General features: G+C 34.7%; 1 protein-coding gene across 1 annotated transcript in view; it reads right to left on the reverse strand.

Annotated features, from left to right (window-relative positions):
* LOC140152340 (uncharacterized) overlaps positions 1-22,667 on the reverse strand; it is a 230,239-nt gene extending 207,572 nt beyond the window's left edge. Inside the window, 15 exon segments of the mRNA XM_072174644.1 lie at positions 9,265-9,410; positions 10,203-10,529; positions 10,927-11,247; positions 11,602-11,925; positions 12,544-12,870; positions 14,241-14,546; positions 15,674-15,860; positions 16,535-16,677; positions 17,391-17,596; positions 18,040-18,160; positions 18,822-18,944; positions 20,603-20,806; positions 21,361-21,568; positions 22,155-22,270; positions 22,659-22,667. Coding sequence (XP_072030745.1) covers positions 9,265-9,410; positions 10,203-10,529; positions 10,927-11,247; positions 11,602-11,925; positions 12,544-12,870; positions 14,241-14,546; positions 15,674-15,860; positions 16,535-16,677; positions 17,391-17,596; positions 18,040-18,160; positions 18,822-18,944; positions 20,603-20,806; positions 21,361-21,568; positions 22,155-22,270; positions 22,659-22,667 — 3,068 coding nt within the window.
* Between the last annotated feature and the right edge of the window lie 238 nt (positions 22,668-22,905).

Raw genomic sequence — 22,905 nt, forward strand, 5'->3', positions numbered from 1 at the left:
AGACAGAAACTGGAAATAATGATTGGGATATCGTGTATTAATTTCATAAAATCAAGAAGGATATAACTTCAGAAAATATTGCGAACCGCAATAGAACTTGAACTTCCGACGGTATCCATCGTGTACAAAAACTACAATAACAATGGGTCGTGAAAGATGTACGAAAATCAATGGTCTTCACATTCGTTGCGGACGTAAAAAAGTGATGTTGTAAAATCGACATTTATTCATGGTGATTGACTAAACAGTGCCGTGACTTCGGGTATTAACAAGTTGACAATCTAGTATTTATCATCGTGAATTTGGCGTATCGTTAGCGGAGAAGGCCCGGGAGAAGGCGCCATCTTGTATTTAAGACGAGGCGAGATTGGACAACTTCAATCACTGACGGGATGATACTTGGAAAACAAGGGTGAGAAAATTATAGTAGTCATGATTATGAAGAAGAGGCGGGAATTTGATGGGAATTTGATGTGTTGATATAATTAATTTAAGCTGTTAAGTGGGTCTGTAATACATTAATCAAAAGCCCCGGGTGAAAACTGACTTCATACTTAGCCGCGGCGAATAATTGTTTATTAAATCCAGTCACTGAATCAATATTTACTAAAATCCAGGTTGAGATCACGTGATCGCTTATTTTATGAATGAAACAGGCAGGCGTGGAAACAGGCATAGAATCTCTGTCACGATTATAATTTGAGGTTGCTTAGGTTTAATGTACCGTAATAAAATTTAATCAATACATTTGACTATCGAGCTATAGTAGTTACATAATTCACCAAATTAGGGGCAAATAACGACCAAAATATTGACGTTGATTTTGACGACGCGTGAGATGAGTTTGTTGTTGTCACAAAACTTCCGGGTTGCGTTTCTAGATTTTCGTGTGTTCATTCCCAAATTGTAAAACAAAAATTGTTATTTCATCCGTAGTAGGGGTTTTCGTTACTTGTTGTATTTGATACATTGTTTTTCTAACAAATAAGGAAAATTTATAAAAAATTTCACGATTTTCAGCGAGTTAAATTATCACAAAACAATTTACTTTAGACATTGCATTAAAAACACAGCTAGATCGCGTTCATGCAAGCAGTTTGATGTTTGTCCTCCAACATGGCAGGACTCTTACAGTAAGGCGGGGCTTACGTAAATGTGTGTAACGTAGTATTGAATACTTTTTGGTCTGATTGGCTGTTCAAGGTCATTAAAAATAAATACTTGAATATAGATCGTAAAAAAATAAGAAAAAGAAAAAAATATAGATGAATAAAAAATAGAAAGCAAATAAATAAATTTGAAGAAAAAAAAATAATAATAATAATAATAATAATGAAAAAAAAATATATATATATAGATGAAAAAAAAAAAATAGAAAAATAAGATTAGCCATAAATAAATAATGATTGAAAAAAAAAAGAAAAAAGATTTTTGGATTTCAGAACTGTAAGTCAAAAAATTTATGGAAAAAGTCATCACATGTCAGGTGAAGGATTTTCAGGAAATATGGCAATATAGAACACAATGGATAGATACAATTTCTTGCGGGTCAAAATATATAAGGCAAGATCAATGGAATTGCAAAAAACTTGGTTAAATAAAAGAAAAAATTAATAAAAATATAGGTTATCAAAGGGCATCGAAAGGCAAATATATAGCTAAAGTTAAATGACATTTTAAGAAGCATGCAGTTTCTTGTGTTCAAGGCGAATCCAAGGTCAAATAAATATACAGATAAAGATCATGAGAGTTATTTAATTGATAAATTAATGTTGTTTCAAGGTAGCCACAGGTAAATAAGAAAATGTGGTTGGAGGGTCATGGAAATTGTTAAAGATGGGAAACAATAAGGGTAATTAAAAGCGTGCCAAGGTCAGAATGGGGTCAGACTAGCCTTTCAACAAATCTTTGCCCAGGGGTGGGAGTAAGGCGGTTTGCACTCTTTTTAATGTCGCGGTGTTTTAAATGGGCGGTAATGTGAACCTATAAGATAGCTAGCATTTTCTATGACTATTGCAAGGCTAGATGGGGGGTCACCTGATGATCAAATAAATATTTCTATAATATCAATGAATGTCAAAAAAGGGTTGGAGGCCATGAAAGGTGGTGAAAGGGTGCAATAATGAAGGTCAATTGAGATCATTGGGATGGCAAATTAAGAAACTTTGGGAACTCATGAGTTTGGGGTATATCGCAAGTTAATGATTCATAAGGTAAATTTAGGTTGCAAGTTTAATTGGAAGCAGGAAGTAATGAAGCAATCAAACATGTAAAAATGGAAGGAAAAATGCAATGAGAATTCGTAATGGGTTGGGAAAAGACAGCAGTGACAAAACACTTTTTCTCCTTTTAATAATAATACTTTTAGTAACAACAGGAGCTCCTACATGTTTCCTAATAGGAATAAAATAACTTTGTTTTCATTCATTCATTCATGTCATTCATTCATGTCATTCATATTTCATTTTGCTAAATCACCAATCAATAATACAATGTACAAATGTAATTCAATAATGATATATAATGTTTACATGTGCATGTATGGCGAGTTGGTTCCCTTTCTGTCTTTGTTTTTTCTAATTTATTTCAGACTACGGACAATTAATGCTGGTGATTAGAAATGGAGGCTTGTCATGTCCCGGGAACTTGTAATTAATAGTGGCTTCGAAACTGGTGCAAGACTGTATAAGAATGCAAGGGAAGGTGATACATTGAACATTTTGTTATCGGAAGCTATCAGATTCAACACCTAGTATCTGAGTCAACTCATGGCTATGATAATTTTGGAAGTATCAGTATCTTTGTTACGAACCATTGATCAAAATGAGCACAACACAAAGCCTATGGCATATCAAAATTGGGAACAGACGTATGAACCTAAATTACAACAATGGTTACTATGTGCTCTACGACAGCGAATTACAATGGATGACGAGAACGACTGACAACAATGGCCAGGGCTATGTAAGATCCAAGAAAAAAAAAAACATGAATTGTTACAGTGCTGATGTAAAGTGATGTTACAAACAATGGATATTATACATTGTAGGCGACTAAAGCAATTGCATAGGAAAAATAAAAAGATACAGTCGTATACCGATATTGGCATTTGACAATTTATCAAACAATAAAGCGATAACCGAAATAAAACTTATTGCAGTATAGAAGATATCACTCTTGAGAAGTCGCCACACTTCAAAAAGCAGCAATGTCAATTGATGCATTGGTACTTGTATAATCAACACCTAAAACTGTGTCATAGGTGGCAATTATAAGAAGAAAATAGTGATTGAACAATGAACATTGAATAATTAAATATTGATAGCAGAAATGCATGAAGTGATTTAAAGGCCACAATTGAGTACTACTGCACCACTTTAATAATGAAGAGGGTAATCATGTAAATGGCCCAGATGAATAAAATTGCAAACATTGGATTCAAAAAGGCAAAATATACAGGTATCATATTTATGTTAATGTCTTAACGAATCGGAAATTTGCTTGGGATTGATATTTGCTAGCCTATTCTACAGGTTATAATGAACACAAATATGTGAAAAATGGTGTATATATGTAAGGTAATAGGACACATAAAAAGCATAATTCTTCACCTTAATAAAGGCTCAAAATGTCCAGGTAAAGGGGTGCAAAATGCATGTCAAATATTGCTATGGACAGCAAAGTGGAGTTCCATTTAACACAATACTTCATATTGTTAGATTTACTGGGGCCATAAATATGCCCACAAAACTGGCAGAACTGTAAGCTCATATCATTCAGCCCTGATCAGTTAAATGATTGGTTAAATTGAAATAGAAGCTGGGATAATGCATTTTCAAATTAATGTAAAATGTGCAGAGGTCTGTGGGTTGGCACTGCACTATATATCCCAAATTTAACTGATCAATGCATTTCATGGCATGTTCCTGGTAGGGATGCTCTTTAGTGACTAGAGCAGATACACGCTGCCATTGGGAGGTTTTCCTGTTTTTTCTCACAACGAGTTTTTTTTTTGTCCAGGTTTTTACTTTCCAATTTTCAGCTATCCGGTATTGTTGTTAGTAAATTCAAGGGAGCACCAACTGTTCTCAATGCTTCAAATGCTTCAACATTCAGTAGCCTTGTACACCCTATGTCTTTGCAGTATGTCTTTGCAGTAATGATAAACTGTGGATGTGGGCCTTCCTCTTTCACGGGTTAGGCAAGTCCCTAGATTAGGTCCTTGGTTGGCATTGTTTCTTTTGCTTTTTACCATTTTGTCCAATATATGAATCAAAATGGAGATACATTGCTGCATTTGAGCAAGTCATTGGGAATGTTTTCACATACTTAATATTTAATGTCAATTCCAAATTAGGATGTTTGGAAATTGAATGGGGTTGTCCTAATTCGAAATGAGTAATGATTAGGTCCAAGCCAAATATGCTGTTTGGGATTTGAAGTGGGTCGTCTCACTTCAGGACCATAAATGGCATCAGATGATATTGCTGTATGAATGAGAAAAAAGGGTATCAGATGATATTGCTGTCTGATACATATATGATTTCAATGATTGATATATATTGCTTTTAAAGAATAAGCCAGATGATATAGCTGTCTGAGGCGCTAATGAATTTGAATGTATATCTATTTAAAATATCAGATGATATAGCTGTCTGATTATGTAAAAAGGGTATCAGATGATATTGCTGTCTGATACATATATGATTTCAATGATTGTTATATATTGCTTTTAAAGAATAAGCCACATGATATAGCTGTCTGAGGCGCTAATGAATTTTAATTTATATCTATTTAAAATATCAGATGATATAGCTGTCTGAAGTGATATGCGATATTAAATTAAGTATGAAGAACACAGTTGACACTTGATCAACTGTGTAAATGAAAGGAAATAAAAGATTCGGATGGTAAAGATCCAGCTCCGCAATAGTTGTGTTTGGTCTACTTATTATGCGTCCATAGGACAATCGGGTTTTGATTGAGCAAACTTCAATCAAAACCAAAATTGTCATTAGCGTAATAAGCCCTGGGTTTTGTTGAAAAGGGTTTCATTGTCCTGTAGATCAATAAAAGGTGGTGCCATGCGTGTTGTGACATCAGTCCGACACCTGTTGTGCATCCATGCCCCGTGTCGAGTCGTGTGCCAGTAGCCAATCATAGGCAGCGGTTCTGGGGGCGTGGCTGTTTTCACAGAAATTGTTGCCGGGAAAATTCATAAGCTGTTTCGATACCATCCGAAGAGGTCAGGAAAATTTTAAAACCCACCCACCACTCCCTTTATAAAAAATATGATATTAAATGGCATTGTTTCTTTTGCTTTTTACCATTTTGTCCAATATATGAATCAAAATGGAGATACATTGCTGCATTTGAGCAAGTCATTGGGAATGTTTTCACATACTTAATATTTAATGTCAATTCCAAATTAGGATGTTTGGAAATTGAATGGGGTTGTCCTAATTCGGAAATGAGTAATGATTAGGTCCAAGCCAAATATGCTGTTTGGGATTTGAAGTGGGTCGTCTCACTTCAGGACCATAAATGGCATCAGATGATATAGCTGTCTGATTATGTAAAAAGGGTATCAGATGATATTGCTGTCTGATACATATATGATTTCAATGATTGATATATATTGCTTTTAAAGAATAAGCCAGATGATATAGCTGTCTGAGGCGCTAATGAATTTGAATGTATATCTATTTAAAATATCAGATGATATAGCTGTCTGATTGCGTAAAAAGGGTATCAGATGATATTGCTGTCTGATACATATATGATTTCAATGATTGTTATATATTGCTTTTAAAGAATAAGCCACATGATATAGCTGTCTGAGGCGCTAATGAATTTTAATTTATATCTATTTAAAATATCAGATGATATAGCTGTCTGAAGTGATATGCGATATTAAATTAAGTATGAAGAACACAGTTGACACTTGATCAACTGTGTAAATGAAAGGAAATAAAAGATTCGGATGGTAAAGATCCAGCTCCGGCAATAGTTGTGTTTGGTCTACTTATTGCGTCCATAGGACAATGCTATTGATGTGTTATGTATTAATGAGACTTGGTTAGATAAGGATGTTGATGACTCAGAAGTAGAAATAGATGGTTACAATACTTATAGACTTGATAGACAAAATGGTAAAATACGGGGTGGAGTTTTATGTTATATTAAAAATAGTATTTTGTCAAAACAAAATGAGGATTTATATGATAATGATATTGAAGGTATTTTTATTGAACTTAATTTAACCAATACAAAGCCTATTTTAGTTGGCAGTATTTATCGCCCACCAGACTGTACTGTTGATTTTCTTGATAATCTTGATGATATATTTAAGAAATGTAACAATTTATATGATGATGTATATATTTTAGGAGACTTTAATTTAGATCAGGTTAAAATTGGTAATTTAAGAAAAGTGACAAGGTTGGCAAACAATTCTAATATGAAACAAATTATAACAGATTATACAAGAATAACTCAAACTAGTAAAACAAAAATTGACTTAATATTTGTATCAAAACCAGAACTTATAATCTCATCTGGTGTTCATAGTTTAGGTCTTAGTGATCATTCATTAATATATGCTGTAAGAAAATGTAATAAGTTGAAACTTCCACCAAAAATTGTAAAATCCAGGTGTTTCAAAAACTTCAATGAAGTGGATTATATTGATACAATCAAAAATATTGATTGGGGTAGAATATGTAATATAAATAATGTCAATGAAGCACTTAATGAATGGCAGTCTTCATTCAATGCTGCCTGTGACAAGCATGCACCATTTAAGGAAAAGAAAGTTAAAGGTTGTTTACCTGAATGGGTGAACAGTGAATTTTTGAGACTAAGTAAAGATAGGGACTACTATTTTTCAAAAGCACATAAGACAAATAATGTTGAAGATTGGAGTAAAGCAAAGTCTCTTAGAAATAAAGTAAACAATATGAAATATTCACTGAAAAAGAGTTATTGTAACGAGGCTATAAATAACAACATAAATAATAGTAAGAATCTTTGGAAAACAATTAAGAAAATTATACCAAACAAAACATCAAGTATACCTACAGCAGTTGTTAAAAAGAATGGTAATTACTCAGGTAACAAAAAGGATATGGCAAATGAGTTCAATGAGTTTTTCACTTCTATAGGTAATGAACTTGGGAGTAAATTTAATAATAACAATGATAATTATGTATGCACTTGTAATACTGTATGTTCTCATCAAAATCATAGTGTAAACAAATTTAGTTTTAGAGCAATATCTAATGAATTTGTTCTTAAACAAATAAGTAAAATGCAAATTGTAAATCATCAGGATTAGATCCATTCAATGTAAGGTTATTAAAGTTGGCTAAGCCTTTCATCTCAAAATGCCTTGTTCATATTTGCAACCTGTCTTTGAATGGGTCTACTTTTCCTGATGCATGGAAGAAGGCTAAAGTAACTCCAATATTTAAATCGGGTGATAAAACTAATGTTAGTAACTATAGACCTATCTCTGTATTACCAATTGTATCAAAGATCATTGAAAGAGCTGTTCATGATCAATTATATGAATATATGAGTAATGTAGGACTATTATCAAATGCTCAATCAGGATTTCGTCCGAATCATTCCACAACAACAACCCTTCTAGATGTTCAAGATTACATTTTAAAGAATATGGATACAGGTTATGCTACAGGCGTTTTATTTATAGACTTAAAGAAAGCATTTGATACTGTAAATCATGATATTCTGATTAGGAAACTTAAACAATATGGGGTATGTGGGGATGAATTATTATGGTTTAAATCATACTTAAACAACAGAGAACAAACTGTTAATGTTAACGCAACTTTTTCTGACTTTAGGCCAATTGATATTGGTATTCCTCAGGGCTCAATTTTAGGTCCTTTACTGTTTATAATTTTTGTTAACTGTTTACCTAATGCTGTGTCTGAATGTAAAACTGTAATGTATGCAGATGATACCTCTTTAATGTGTAAAGCTAAAAATGAATCTGATCTTAAAATTCAAATGGAGTCATGTCTAAGTAAGGTAGCTGAATGGTTCAAAGTAAACAAACTCACTTTAAATGTTGAAAAGACTAAGTTTATGATCTTTGGTACAAACAAAATGCTTGAAAAGTTCAACAATGTACATTTAATATATAACAACAATGATATTGAAAGAGTAGATGAGTTTAAATATCTAGGTGTGAAATTTGATAGCAAGCTGTCTTGGTCAGCTCATGTCGATAATGTTAGTAAAACTATTTCCAAAAGAACTGGCATAATAAAACGTATTAAATATTTCCTTCCATACAAAACCACTGTAATGTTATCCAATGCTCTTGTTATTCCCCACTTTGATTATGGAAGCATGGTCTGGTCAAATTTTAGTGTAGAGTACCATAATAGGCTTCAGGTACTTCATAATAATTTAGCTAGAATAATTCTCTCAGCAGATATAAGGACACCAACTAATGATTTAATGAATACATTGCAGTGGGTTAAACTTGATCAAAGATGGCATAATACTCTATTAATGACTGTTTTCAAATGTTTAAAGAATGAATATCCATCATACTTATCTTCTCAATTTGATTTTGTTCATGATAACCATAATCATATAACTAGAAATCATACTTCTAATACATTGATTGTACCAAAATTTAAATCAAATTCAGGTCAACGTACTTTTCATGTCAGGGCAGCCTATGCATGGAATTCTTTGCCACCGACAGTAAGAGCTCAGATGGAAAATATGACTTTAGGGCAATTTCAATCAAAAATTAAAGAAATTTAGGCCTGTCTTTATCTATATTTTATTCATTTACTTGCTTGATTTTTGTATATAAATATAATTATTGTATTTCTGTATTTTGAATCATGGTATTTATAATTATCTTGTAGTTGATGATACCATTATACTTATTTGTAATATATTGTAAATACATTGTAAATACTGTATGATACTTTGTAAATATTGTGTATCGTAATATATTTTGTTGCTATATAACATGTATCAATGAGGGCCTGCTTGAAAAGCAGTGCTTGTCACTGAAGCAGTATAACCCTCAATAAAGAAAGAATAAATAATAAAGTATATATCTTGTGGTTTAAAATACACTTTGATGCTTCATCCTGTTCTAGATTTAGTACCATAATTAAAACTGTAAAATGCTGAATCTCACATCGTAATCGTTATGATGCTGAACATTGCGCCTCCAAATACAAACGTACATATTCATGTCATTACTATTACCTTTCATTTTTCCCCAGCAATGTATTAACCTCTTCTTCTACAGGTTGGCAGACCTCTGGTTCCAGCAGATCTTCTAGCAGACACTGACTAGCTTCTTGTACCTTGGCAAGTTTAGCATAGGCTTCTGTTGTCTTCTCCTCTGCCACCTGTGGAGACATGTATATCATTGGGTTGCATTTGTATTTATTTGCAGTTGCATTGAATGGGAATTTACTTTTCACACTGTCTATTAATTTTATATTTAGCACACTGTGTTTGTTGCAAATCAATCGTAAGGCCTAATTGAAAAGGAACAGCATTTCAAAAGCACATGTTAAAATTATAATATTATACAAATAAATATCATGCAAGATAGCAACATATCTGAAGATATTATAACATTTATTTATATTTAACTTCTTTGTCTCATAAGCTATTAATCAACTTTTATTCATATCATTGAGCTTGGGATAGACACAAATAAAATGTGTAATTCTTAGTTCGCCACTTTTCATAACCAACCAGAATGTTAATGACTCGCATACTGTAACTGGGCTTAAAAAGTAAATCTGAACATGCTAGCATCCAGGATAGCACAAATACAAAATTATTTTTTCTATCTTGGTACTGAGGATTACAACAGGTAAACTTAATCATATAATGGGCTATTCCATTTGAAGTCCACACTACCCCTGTGGAAGATTTAGCTAAAGCCTTCCACAGAGGGAGTATAAGTTTCAAATCAAATAGACAATTGGGTAACTTCCATTTGAAATACTCACTCCAGTTGTGGAAGATATATTTAAAGCCATTATACAGAGGGAGTATGGGTTTCAAAATGATTAACTATGACCAATTACATTTGAAAAACATACTCCCCCTGTGGAAGATATTCCCAAAATCTTCCACAGGGTAGTGTGGATTTTAAATGGAATAGCCCAATTTGAAAGTAGACTCACTTTAACATCATTAAGTTGTCCATCCAGCTCATCCTTGCCGGCACAATGAGACACTGATGTTGGAAGCTTTTCTTCCGCCTCAGCAATAACCTCTGCCGCCTCCTGAACTGCATCATGGTAGTCCTGCCACCTAGCGACTGACTCATCAGTCTTGTGTGCATCTATGTCTGCTTGTTGTTTACTGTTGTCTAGCAGATTTTGTAGAGAGTTGAGTTTGTCTTCTACTGCCTGTTTGCCATCAGGGTTGCCTAGTTTATGCAATGTGTCTGCTTTGGGTTTCAATGCATCCAGCTGTTTGGCCTGGGTGGCTACTGACTCCAGTATTTCCTGGAAATTATAACATCATGTGACATGACAGAATAACAAACTCATACATAATGTCACAGATTTGATGAAGTAATGGGCATTCTATCTTTACAGAAATATAAAGGAGTGATGACTATAATATATGAAATTTCAATTGAATGAACACAGCTGTCAACAGCATGATGATTCTCCGCATACACTGTGCGATGAACCCCCGTGTGTGCGCAACGGGAAAGTGAATCCAACCATGTCAACTCAATCATGATTGGTTAGTATTTTTATTATTGTATAGAGATAGCTCTTAATATGTTGAGAAAATATCTCGAAATTAGGACTTTTTATGTTGAATCATATGGCCAGTACGCAGAGCATTAAAAGACCTTCAATGATTGCTAACATTAAATACCACCATTTTTACCTTATTGAGATCAGAGTTGTTTTTAGCTTCAGGCAGACTGCTTGGTGACTCATACACACCCCTCTCATTGGCAGCCTCAATTGCACCCTCTATCTGCGCAGCCTTGGTTACAAAGTCTTGCCACTTAGTCAGTGCATCCTCCATTTTATCCTCTTCCTCTTTGGCAGACAGCACCGTATCTGAGAGGTCCGCATTGAGTTGATTCAATTCTCGTCTTAATCTTTCTTTATCGGCAGACGACACGGAAGGTGCCATTTTGTCAGCCAATACAGACATTTCATCAAGTTTAGATTGATAGATTGGTGCTTTTGAAAAGAATTGCTACAAATAAAAATAACAATAATAATAATATAAATGATGCAAAACTAAAACTTATTCAAAACTAAGTGACAAAAACTGACTTTACAGGAAACATATCAGATGACTCTTGACAAGCATATTAAAACACATATTCTCTTGCACTGGACATTAATGCTATTGCACTAACCTAAACATCTGCGTAATTACACTCAGATTAGAGCTATTAACTTTGTTACTATCTTGTTTGGTGAACTAGAGGTTTGTAATTTATGAGGTTTGTGACTAAGGTGGCCCACATCCAAGATTAGTAAAGAAAAAAAAAAGATTGTAAATATGGGGCCAAAAAGTTGAATTCTAATCCACTGATCCACATACCTTATGATCTTGTATCTGCTCATGTCCTTTCTCATAGTCAACTCCTTCCTTAGTATCATCCAACCTCGTCCTGGCTTCATCTAACCAGTCTTTGACCTCTGAACTTATACCCGTCAACTCCTCCCTCAATACTACAGCCTCCTCTAACTGCTTCTGCTTCTCATCGGTGGCTTGCAACAGCTTTGAATGCACTGCATCCATTTTCTCTAATTGTTCTTGTAGCTGAGGAGGAATTGGTTCTTGTATATCGGCATACTTGGCGTTGGTACTGATGATGAGAGCTTGAGCTTTCTGTAGCTTTTCATCAACTGTTGGTTTCAGGAGCTGTAAACATAGACAATCAATTAATTGTTTATATGTCTAATGCTAATCTAATCTAATGTCTTAGGCTAATCTAGGTATTATCGACTGCTCAGTGCCAGAAGTGGGCAAGTACAATAGCCGCCATGTGTACCGGCCACATGTAGATGAGTACAATATACTGTGTGTAAATTGCCAAATGTTCACAGGGCAGCTATTGCACTTACCTGCTTATTTAGGTAACACTGATAGGGTTGGTACCACGATTGAATTAACCTCCGTAACCAGCTTTGAAGTTCTGCAAGTCCTAAACCCTGGTTTGAAACTATAAGTGCTGGCATGGCATTCCATATGCCTGCAGAGTATGGGATAAATTACCTTCTTTTGGATCTTGGGATAATACAGATGCCTTGTACATACTTACTTTTAATATTTAATAGTGATTATCATGTTGTGGCAATTTATGCAATTTATGCACTGAAAACTAGCACCCAATTACAATTATTACCTTTATTTGTTGTCCAGAAACAAATATTTTGCTATTTTCCTTAAAACAGAAATAACACCATAAAAATCATTTTGTGATGTTTTCTATTAAAATAATATAAACAAATCTAGAAACAATTTCCAACAACAACATACCTCATGTTTATATTGTGCTGCTTTAGCATGCTCCACTGGCAATCCAATTGGTTCATTCGCTGTCATGGCAACCTGTGTGCTATCCAACCAATCAAGACATTTCTCTACATCTTGTCCAAGGGTCTCTTTCTCTGTTACATTGCCTCTGAGTGTGTCTTGTTTTTGTTTAAGCTGTTCTTCCATATTGTCAAGATCATGTTTGAGTTTATTGCAAGTTGTCAGGACAATGGGGAGATCTGTTTCAGGAGCAGTACTCAGCACTTCCTGCGCCTGGCTCTCGAGGTGACGCACAGTTGGCATTTTGTCTTCCAAATCATCCAACAAAACCTGAGGCAAGAAAACATAAGTTACTTGATGAGAAAGTCTATATTTAGCTGTTTTGGATTAATATTTTCTACTGTGGTGTTGCACTTTATTTTACTATAGAAATAGGCCGTACAAATATCATAATTTGACATGGTCTTGTTTATTGAGGCCAACATTTCCAATTTTGAATTTGAAATACAAGCAAAACTGAGAAGAACACAGCAATGGGCCTATTCCATCTAAATACACACTACCCCTGTAAAAGATTTAGCTAAAGTCTTCCACAGAGAGAGTATGAGTTTTGAAAAGAACTCATAAGTTGGGTAAACTTCCATTTGAAATACTCACTCCAGGTGTGAAAGATATAGGTAAAGCCATACTACAGAAGGAGTATGAGTTTTAAAATGACTAATCCTCACCAATTACATTTGAAAAACATACTCTTCCGGTGGAAGGTATTTCCCAAACCTTCCACAGGGGTAGTGTGGATTTTAACTGAAATATCCCAATAGCAAACACAAATAAAACAGACAATTTCAACTTTACTTTGCAACCATGTATACTAGAGATATTGGAATTCATTATAAAGCTTATTTGATGAGATTCACATCTAGGTAACACTATTTCAAAATATGGCATTTTTGGGTAATTTTTAATGATATAACTTACATGGACTAACCAAAATAAGCTTATAAGCTTTGCTCTTTGCTTTGTGAGTTCTTCATCATAGCTTTAACCCTATTCTATTACCCCCTATCAATTTCGTGCCATATGGCACGAAATGGCTTAACATGCATGTAAAAAAATTATTTACACAAATAAGGTCTTATCTTTGGAATAGTTTTGATAATTTATCACTTCTCTATCAACAAAACACCTTTTTTCCTAATACAACTACCATTAACACATCATAAAATGGTTTAAAATGTTGGAAACCTGCATATTTTGACCATTTTTAGGCCAAATTTTGCCCTAAAAATAGCCCAAAAATGTCCATAAACTTTTTTAATATGGTCCAAAGTAACTCGGATTTCTTTTTATTATATGTAGAAACATGGCAGTGTATTTAAAACTGCATAAAAATGCCACATTGATGTACTCATACACTTCAAAATTGTAAATGAAAATAATTTTTTGATCATATTTGGCTATGAGCTCATTAATTATTCATGAGCTAATTTGCATAATATTTACATAATTAAATATTAAACTTGTTTTTCTAAAAGCTTAAAGTCCAAGCTTGCCAATGGTATGCCACTTATTGGTTTTTACCCAACCAATAACACTGCAACACAGTAGTTAATATGATACCTCCACACCACTCAAATATACCACTTTTGAGGGGTAATAGAATAGGGTTAATGCTTACAGACTTCACCCATTTCTCTTACCTCACATTTCTTGAGTTTATCTTCTATTGTCATACCAGGTTGCTCCAGCAATGGCATCTCATCAGCACACATCTCCAGACAATCCTCCAACTCCTTCACACTATCCCCATAATCTTTTCTAGTCTTCACAGCACCGTCTAAGATTGCACATGATTTCTTAGCCTGTTTCAAGAGATCTTTGTAGGTGTTGTCCAGTTCTGTGACCTGGTCAGCGTGGTCTACTTGACCATTGGTGGTCATCTCTTTCTTGTTACTAAGAAGATCTTCCATGGTGGGTTGATAACCAAGAACTTTTTCTTTCAATTCCTATAAAAATCAATCACAACATTTAACTCTCATTAATATTTCTCAAAACAAATTTACGGTACAACTTTTTTCCAGTTCTTGGCTGGAAATTTGGTATCAAATTCCCATAGTGTTTCTGTGGTTGTCCAGTTATGTAGAAACAGGGATGAATTCTTGTAAGGTTTTCTTGCATTCATTCGCATCTCTTGGCACCACAGACCATGTCTTATCATCCCTTTCCTAATCAAGCCTCTTAACGTCTCACAATCTGAAACCCTAGAAATCATCAAGTTCTTCTTTTTAGGCTTAGAAAACTACAGATCTAACAACAAAATTACAGAAAACCACCTGGATTTCTTGTAATCTCTCCTTATTCTGTCGGTCGGACATCCGGGCTATCTCTAGTCTCGGGCCCAAACTGCATGTGGCTCACGGTTTGTTATGAACAACAGAAACCGACTGTGAAGGAGGCTACATAGCGAAGTAAGTTTCTTCCACTCTGAAGACTTAGAAACGGTTTTGTGATTCCACTGACTATTTGCGGTCGAAATTTACGTAACACCAATGACAGAAATCATCAACAAAAATCGAATCAGGGACTTGTTTTCACTCGAACATCATCAACCGGAAGTGACGTGACACGGACCGACAGAATATGAATATACCTGGGATTCCTAGACCAGTCTCCTCACTTGGTTTATCCAGGGATGGTTTATCACTATTCTTTTCCTATCAAGCCAATATTTCTGCAACAAACACCTAACCTTCTTGTCAGGGTTGAGGCAGATAGGTCTATACAATAATGAAGCAACAGCCTGAAACTCTTGCAATCTCTCATTACATTCAAACTATCTATGGTCTATCTCGTCTCAATTTGAGAGTGACATCATGTTGGATTTCAGTAGCAGATTTGAATCATGCACGGCAGCCTAATCCCACGAACCGTATACACAAGCGTAGAAGTGTGATTTGTCCATATGCTGGTGACCAAACTGCGAAGACGCACAACGCACTCAATAAAATCCGTCATTGCAAAATCCAAGATGGTTACTCTCAACTTGAGACAAGACAGACTATATGCTTCACAGACAAGTATCTCATGATCCTTCCTCCCGGCCAAGCCCATAACACCTAACCCTCTCACATACCTGGTAATCATTGAGTTGTTCTTGTGTTTGTTCAGAGTTGAGGCAGATAGGTCTATCCAAAGATGAAGCAACAGCCTGAAACTCTTGCAATCTTTCATTGCACTCAGCTATCTGGGCTTCATAAGCTTGCCTTTGTTGAATAGCTGACTGAAGAGATGTCTGCTTATCATCAGCATCAGCACTCACCCTGTTGATTTGAAGAGAAACTTTATTATTTCTTTCTAATCTGCTATAAATGATCATTTATTTAAGCTTGTTAATATGGGAACTTTCTTGTGCTGGTAAGGCAAGGTGATGCTGATAGTAGGTCTGACATTACCATACAAATTAAATTTGAGAAGGTAAACTCTGTGATGTTTGTTGCTCATTGGAGAAATAGTGCACTTCCAGATTGTTATGCTAAGCAACCAGCTAACTTCAATATAAGTGTGTGCTTTTTTTAATCTGCACATAATATTGTAGCAAGGTGGATAAGCACCAAGTGTGTCAAACAGGCAAACCTATGTAATGCTCATGTGTAGTATGTTGCATATCATCATTTGATTTGGACCTTTGCCAAAGAAATGCTGAAGGTGCTCTATTTCAATCCTCATAACTGACAATCCAATATGCCAGCTTTGGCAAAGATTTATGCTCAGGGTTACATCAAAACCATCTTCTGAAGTCTTATTCTACGGCCACGAGATGTCATAAATAAGATATATACAAGGACTATTCAAATAAATGTCAGCCATTTTGAAAACAGTTGAGACCCACCCGCAATATGGAAACTAATTAATTTTCAAGCTGGATTCACAGAATATGAAGAACCAGTAATAATTCTAGTTTTAAGGAAAAAATTTCAAATAAATGTTGACGTACCTGTCATAGAGTTGTTGTAAGTTGTGTAATTTATCCATCAACACTTGTTGGTCCTCAACAGCCAGTTCCAGTAATATATCCTGACCATGTCTTTGGATTGAAGCTAGTATGTTACCATACACATCGGAATCCTCACAGATCTCCTGTTAACAAAATAAGTAGATTTGTAAAATATTTTGTTTGAAACGAGACATTTTATTTTTATCTGAACAGAATCTGTGTGTTAATTTTGCAATTAGTTAGATTTTGTGTGTATGATAGCAACCAAACTATCCGGATCAAGTTAAAACTTGATGGGTTGAACAAGTCACAATGGGTTGGAGGAGTCACACATTTTGGTGACAGTGTCCTGATGCTTCTGACTCTTCCAAGCTAGCTCATTTGGATCTATTTACATTGTATTGTTTTGTATGTATTATGTTATTTTATATTGCCTTTTGGTGTATTTTAGCCAAATTTGTAAAATAAAATACAATAAACATGGAATAAAAGTAGTTAGAAACATAAAGTAAAAAGAGTTGTAAGACAAAATTTTTGTTGTAAATCAGACATATTGTTAAGCACAATATGTAAATATCCAATGGTATATAGATTCAGGGTTATCTTTATAATTATTTTACAGGTTATGGTAGAGGATTATTATGCAGAGTTAGGGTTAGTAACAGCCTAACAGGCTGCACTTTGGAAAATTGACCTAAGCTTGATAATGAATGTGATTAGGGTTAGAAATTCATAATGAAATTTACCAAAAAAATTTCAAAGTTTCAAACATATTTGTTTATTTTCCCCTTCTTGTTGATGATCAATTTAAATTTCACATCTTTTCAAGATATTACTAAAAAAGGCTGACTCCTACCTGTTGTTGTTCCCGTTGTGTCTGCATTGCCTCAATAGGACACTGTAAGTTGATGGGTTGTGATGATATAGGCTGTGAGTCATTCAACCAGCTCTCTACTTTGGCAATATCAGTCTCAAGAACCTTATGTTTAGCAAGCTGTTTACCAAGGGTGTCCAACTTTCTGCCAGCCCTGTCTTGTAGCTTGTAGTAGCGCTGCTGGATATCTGTAAACAAAAACATGAGAATATCAAGATAGCTTGAAGCTTATTCAGAAAAGTAAGCAATAGCTATTGTCAATTTGATCTTAATTTTGAAACCTCTAAGAAAGATTCAACCTGAATCTTCCACAGAGGGAGGTGGATAATGTTTTCATTCCATTTGAAATTCATAATCCCCCTGTGGAAGAAATTTTCCAAATCTTCCACAGGGGTAGTGTGGGTTTATGGAATATCCCAATGGAACTGAGTCTACTTCTATTGGTTTGTACTAATGCTATAAGTAACAATCACTGACTAGTAATCACAAGACGCAATTGCTGGTGATCAAACTATTGTAGCTATTTTTAATCATTTTTCAATAGTGAGAGCAAAAATGTCATCAAACAATTCTACACCAGTAGCGACTGCTGAGTATAATATGACCTTATTACTGATACTTTGTAATTTACCTTGTAACTGAGCAAAGAGTCTTTGCCTGTCTTCATCACTGCATGGATGTAAGAGAGGTTGGCCTTGAGATACCATCTTCTGAATATCAGGATAATATTTCTTGATCTCATCTTGCATTGCCTGAAAAAAATACAGCACATTTATCTTAGGTTAATTGTTCTCTCCTCTACATGTTACCTATATATAAGTTACATGCAAATTATACTATATGAGTGGTAAAATCTGTAACCTTTTATTTTCCAGAATTTATGAATAGAAGTTATGTTGTGATTTAATGACAAGCAATGATACCAATGGAAATGGAATTGTGGACATCCTCGTTTTCTGGGTGTGCTCGGTTATTAAGCTATTTTCAGGGATATGTCCTCATTTACAGGTCTTTACAAATGCACACCTACACATCCACCCTCGTACCCACAAACACCCCACCACATATTTACCGACAACCGTGGACCCGTAGTGTATACCGACACACACAGACATATCATAATCCAAACGTGGACTTCTATGATATTTCACCGCTAACTGTGGACCTGGTGTTACACCTACGATAGAGGACCCTACTCCATATGCAAAGGTATGCTGTATAGTACTCTCTGCCACTGTCTTACGTCAACGGTTCGCAATGTGTGATTTTTCACTACATAGTCCACGTTTGTAGGTGAAAACAACCGCACATACACCCACACAACAGCCATAATCCCTTTCACTCTCATCCATCATTTAATGCATCTCTCACATAATTATGTAACTTTTTCAACTTGAAATGAGAGTTACGTACCTTTGCTTCAAAGACTTGTTGTACGACATTTGCTACATGTAATCTTGGTGGTTCTGCCTTGAACACCACAGCTTCTTTGTCTTGAAGCCATTGGTCACAAGCTTCATGTTCCTGCCAGAAGTCCTGCAAAATGTAACACACACACATATTGTTAATGAAATAGCTTGTAGGGTCTGGGACACAAGAACAAAGTTAATTTGGCATAATTTGCTGTAAACGTGTATCTTAATCTCTGCCAAATACTTTATTTAAGTCACTTGTCTCCATCAAGTAAATGGCATTGGAACATTGGGCTATTCCAGTTGAAATCCACATTCCCCCTGTGGAAGATTTTGGAAATATCTTCCACAGGGGAGTATGAATATCAAATGGAATTAACACATTAGCAGCTCCATTTGAAACATATTCTCCCTCAGGGGATGATTCAGGTTGAATCTTTATCAGAGGGCATATGAAATTCAAATGGAGCTGCCTAATGCGCTCATTCCATTTGAAATTCATACTCCCCCTTTGGCATATATTTTCAGAATCTTCCACAGGGGTAATATGAATTTTAAATGGAATAGCCCATTGCTGTTATCCATCCAATGTATAAGTATCAGTGCCATCATGAGGCACAGAAAATCATTTTATTCAATGTAGAAGATCTAACAATTTTGACTTTCACACATACCATACTGACTCGAGTATAGTCCCACCCCGCTTTTGGGTGAACATTTTTCAAAATTGGGGGTGGGACTAAACTCAAATTAAAAAAAAAAAAAGTCATTTATTTTTTCGGTTTTGGAGTGTCCCTGGACCTAGACCTAAATGCTAGGATCATTCATGGTTGATTAAAAAAAAAAAATATTGTAGGCCTATGTGTTTTGAATAAATTTGTACTCATGTCATACTCTATTAATGATTTCAAAATGCATTGAATTTGTATGCATTTTGAAATCATTAATAGAGTATAACATGAGTACAAATTTATTCAAAACACAAAGGCCTACAATATATTTTTTTTTAAATCAACCATGAATGATCCTAGCATTTAGGTTTAGGTCCAGGGACACTCCAAAGCCGAAAAAATCAATAACTTTCAAAAAATAATTTTAATTTCCGAAATTTTTTGAAAATTTGGGGGTGGGACTTTCCTCGAAGGTGGGACTATACTCGCGTCAGTACGGTACTTGCAGATTCAAAAGAAAAAAATGCACATAACCATTCTTGATAAAAAATTTGAAGAAATCGTACATGGATAATAACTAAAAGTTACCCAAAATAAGGAATGTGTCAACAGAGACTAAATGAAATGATAAAATTCTTGCCATGACTATTCAAGTGCAAAAAGGAGCAACTCCTCCTGTGTTTTTCTCTTAAATATTATATATATATTAGGATAGCAACACTTCTTGACAAAATTTTAAAAGTTTGATCCAGTTTCTTGTACTTTACTTACTTTTTCCTTCTTTTTATGCAAATGAAAAGATGCTACAAATGGGCTATTCCATTTAAAATCCATACTACCCATGTGGAAGATTTAGCTACTAGTCTTCCACAGAGGGAGTATGAGTTTTGAATACAATAGACAGTTGGGTAACTTCCACTTGAAATACTCACTCCAGTTGTAGAAGATAAAGGTAAAGCTAAAATACTGGGGGAGTATTGGTTTCAAAATGATTAACTCTGACCAATTACATTTGAAAAACATACTCCCCCCATGGAACATATTTCCAAAATCTTCCACAGGGGAAGTGTGAATTTCAAGTGGAATAGCCGAATGTAAAATACACACTTACTTTTCTCTCTGGCAGACAAGCCTGTAATTTCGCCTGTTTATCAGTGCCAAGTTTCTCCAAGTTATCAAGCTGCATGCCAATATGATGGAGCTGTTGTTGGACATTATCTCTTTCTCTGTGATTCAGCCCACCTGTCAGCTTCTCTCCTTGCTCTTGAATCAGGACATAGATGGCTTTCTTGCTCAGGATATCTGCACATATGGCCTGGAGGATGAACACAAAGTTATTTAAATTTTATATAATTTTTTTTTAAGCGCAATGAATTATAGTGCGCTACGCACAGGAACAATGCCTAGACGTTGATCCACAAGCCTCAGCACACTTTACAAAATTTAACATCATTTCCATGACTATACGACTACACAAAAAAGTTGAAATATTACTTTTCTTCTAAACTTTATATCACTTGTTGTATAGTGAGATAAACCAGGGCCAAAGAATCATTGCAAGTTTACAACCAAGTAACACCAAAACATATTAAAGCAATCAATTTTGAGACAACTAAAAAAAAAAAAGTTTAGCTTTCTTTTGCATTTTATATATTTCACAAGCTTAAAGAATGGCCATATCTCAGGAAACAAAAATCCAATTTTGGTGGATATTTAACACATTATAGACAGACTGCAAAAGGAAAGAATAACAGAAGAGAAGAAGGTTATTTTTTTTATTGATGTTGACTTTATTCTTCATGTAAGTCAATAATTAGCATAAATTTCACACGAAGTTTTACTTTGTGAAGCAAGTTATTATCAACTAACCTGGTGAGCTTCCATCTGTTCCTTCAACCCTTCCACAGTAGGACTGATGGTATCAGCAGATACTAAGTCTCTCTCAATCTCCACCAGCCAATCTCTGCATTCTCTTGCTTTCTCTTGGAAGCTATCATAGTCTGATAGAAGCTGCTCCAATGACTGGGCACGAGAACTGACTCGACTCTCATAATCGGACCATCTCTTGGAAGCATCACTGAAAATACAAGAATGAACGCTTATTGTTAATGCAATCCATGAAATGAAAATTCTTAGTAAATTATTGAAGTATCTGCCAATCACATAGATTTTAACTCCAGTTCACTTTTTGAAAAGTTGGTCATGCAAGCACAAACTAATAAAAATCACCTTTTCAGTGATATTTGCATGTCCATATAGAAGTCATTCCTGTGATGTCACATGTCTGCCATCTTGTAGGTGCAGGCCTTTTTTGAGTGTCTTCAACATTTAAACCTTCATGCAATTCAAAACAATGTATGATAACAGTTGCATGAAGCACTGTGCTCTGCATGTAGTGTCCAACACATATACACACAAACTGATTTGTACCCATAAGATAAAAAAACCGAGGAATAACCTCTATTGCTTGTTACCAAGGTAGACAATCAATAAATGGGCAGAAAAATTCTGTTTCCTACAATAACTTCAATAAACAATATCTCAAAAACACACTTTCCTAGATTTCCAGCCTATTTATGGCAGATGGTCACATATTTTAATTTTCCCCAAAATATTTCAATTACATTTTCTACAATTATAATTATTAAGTTGTCCTGACTTACCCCAGATCCTCATCCAATCTTGTTCTGTCTGCTGGTGATACAGGTGTTGACATACGACTTGATGCATGGCGTAGGTTTCCTAAATCACACCTCTGGCCAAGATCTGCTGAAACACTCTGTCAAGTAAAAGAAATAGGAACAAGAATGGTGAGTTATTACTATTTTTTTTTAATCTCTTTTAGAGTTTCACACTGAATCGTGTTACCCACAATGCTATACTTTAATTGGCTTGAAATCCAAAGATAAAGTAAAAGCTATATGTTTGAAACAAAAAATAATCCTTTGCAATATATGTGCAAATTAATAACATGTGTTGCAATAATATGGTTTACCAAATCATGTAGGTAGGCAGGCTGCAAATATACCTGATGGACTAAGACAAAAAAATGGGTTTTTTTTCACGCAGCATTTCAGCCCTTACATACATTCCATATCACATATTCTTTCACAAAGCAATTGTGCTCCTCTCAATTAAGGGAACAAAGTTTGATGACATCCTCCTACCTCTAACATAAGTGTGAAATGTTGATAATTCAAACCCGAAACTGAGATCAAAATTTGTCTATGTTTTAACTATTTGTTATAAACATAACTTTTTTACCCCCCCTTAACAAAAGGCTTTACGTCATCAAACTTTTTGTTTTATTTCCTATTTCCTAAGGTTCAGTACAAACACACTGAACTGACACATATTTTTTCCAAATCATCTTGCACTATGAAGAGCCATACCATTACCAATAATTACACATGT

The sequence above is a fragment of the Amphiura filiformis genome, chromosome 5 (genome assembly GCF_039555335.1).
Source record: "Amphiura filiformis chromosome 5, Afil_fr2py, whole genome shotgun sequence".
Classification (NCBI taxonomy): domain Eukaryota; kingdom Metazoa; phylum Echinodermata; class Ophiuroidea; order Amphilepidida; family Amphiuridae; genus Amphiura; species Amphiura filiformis.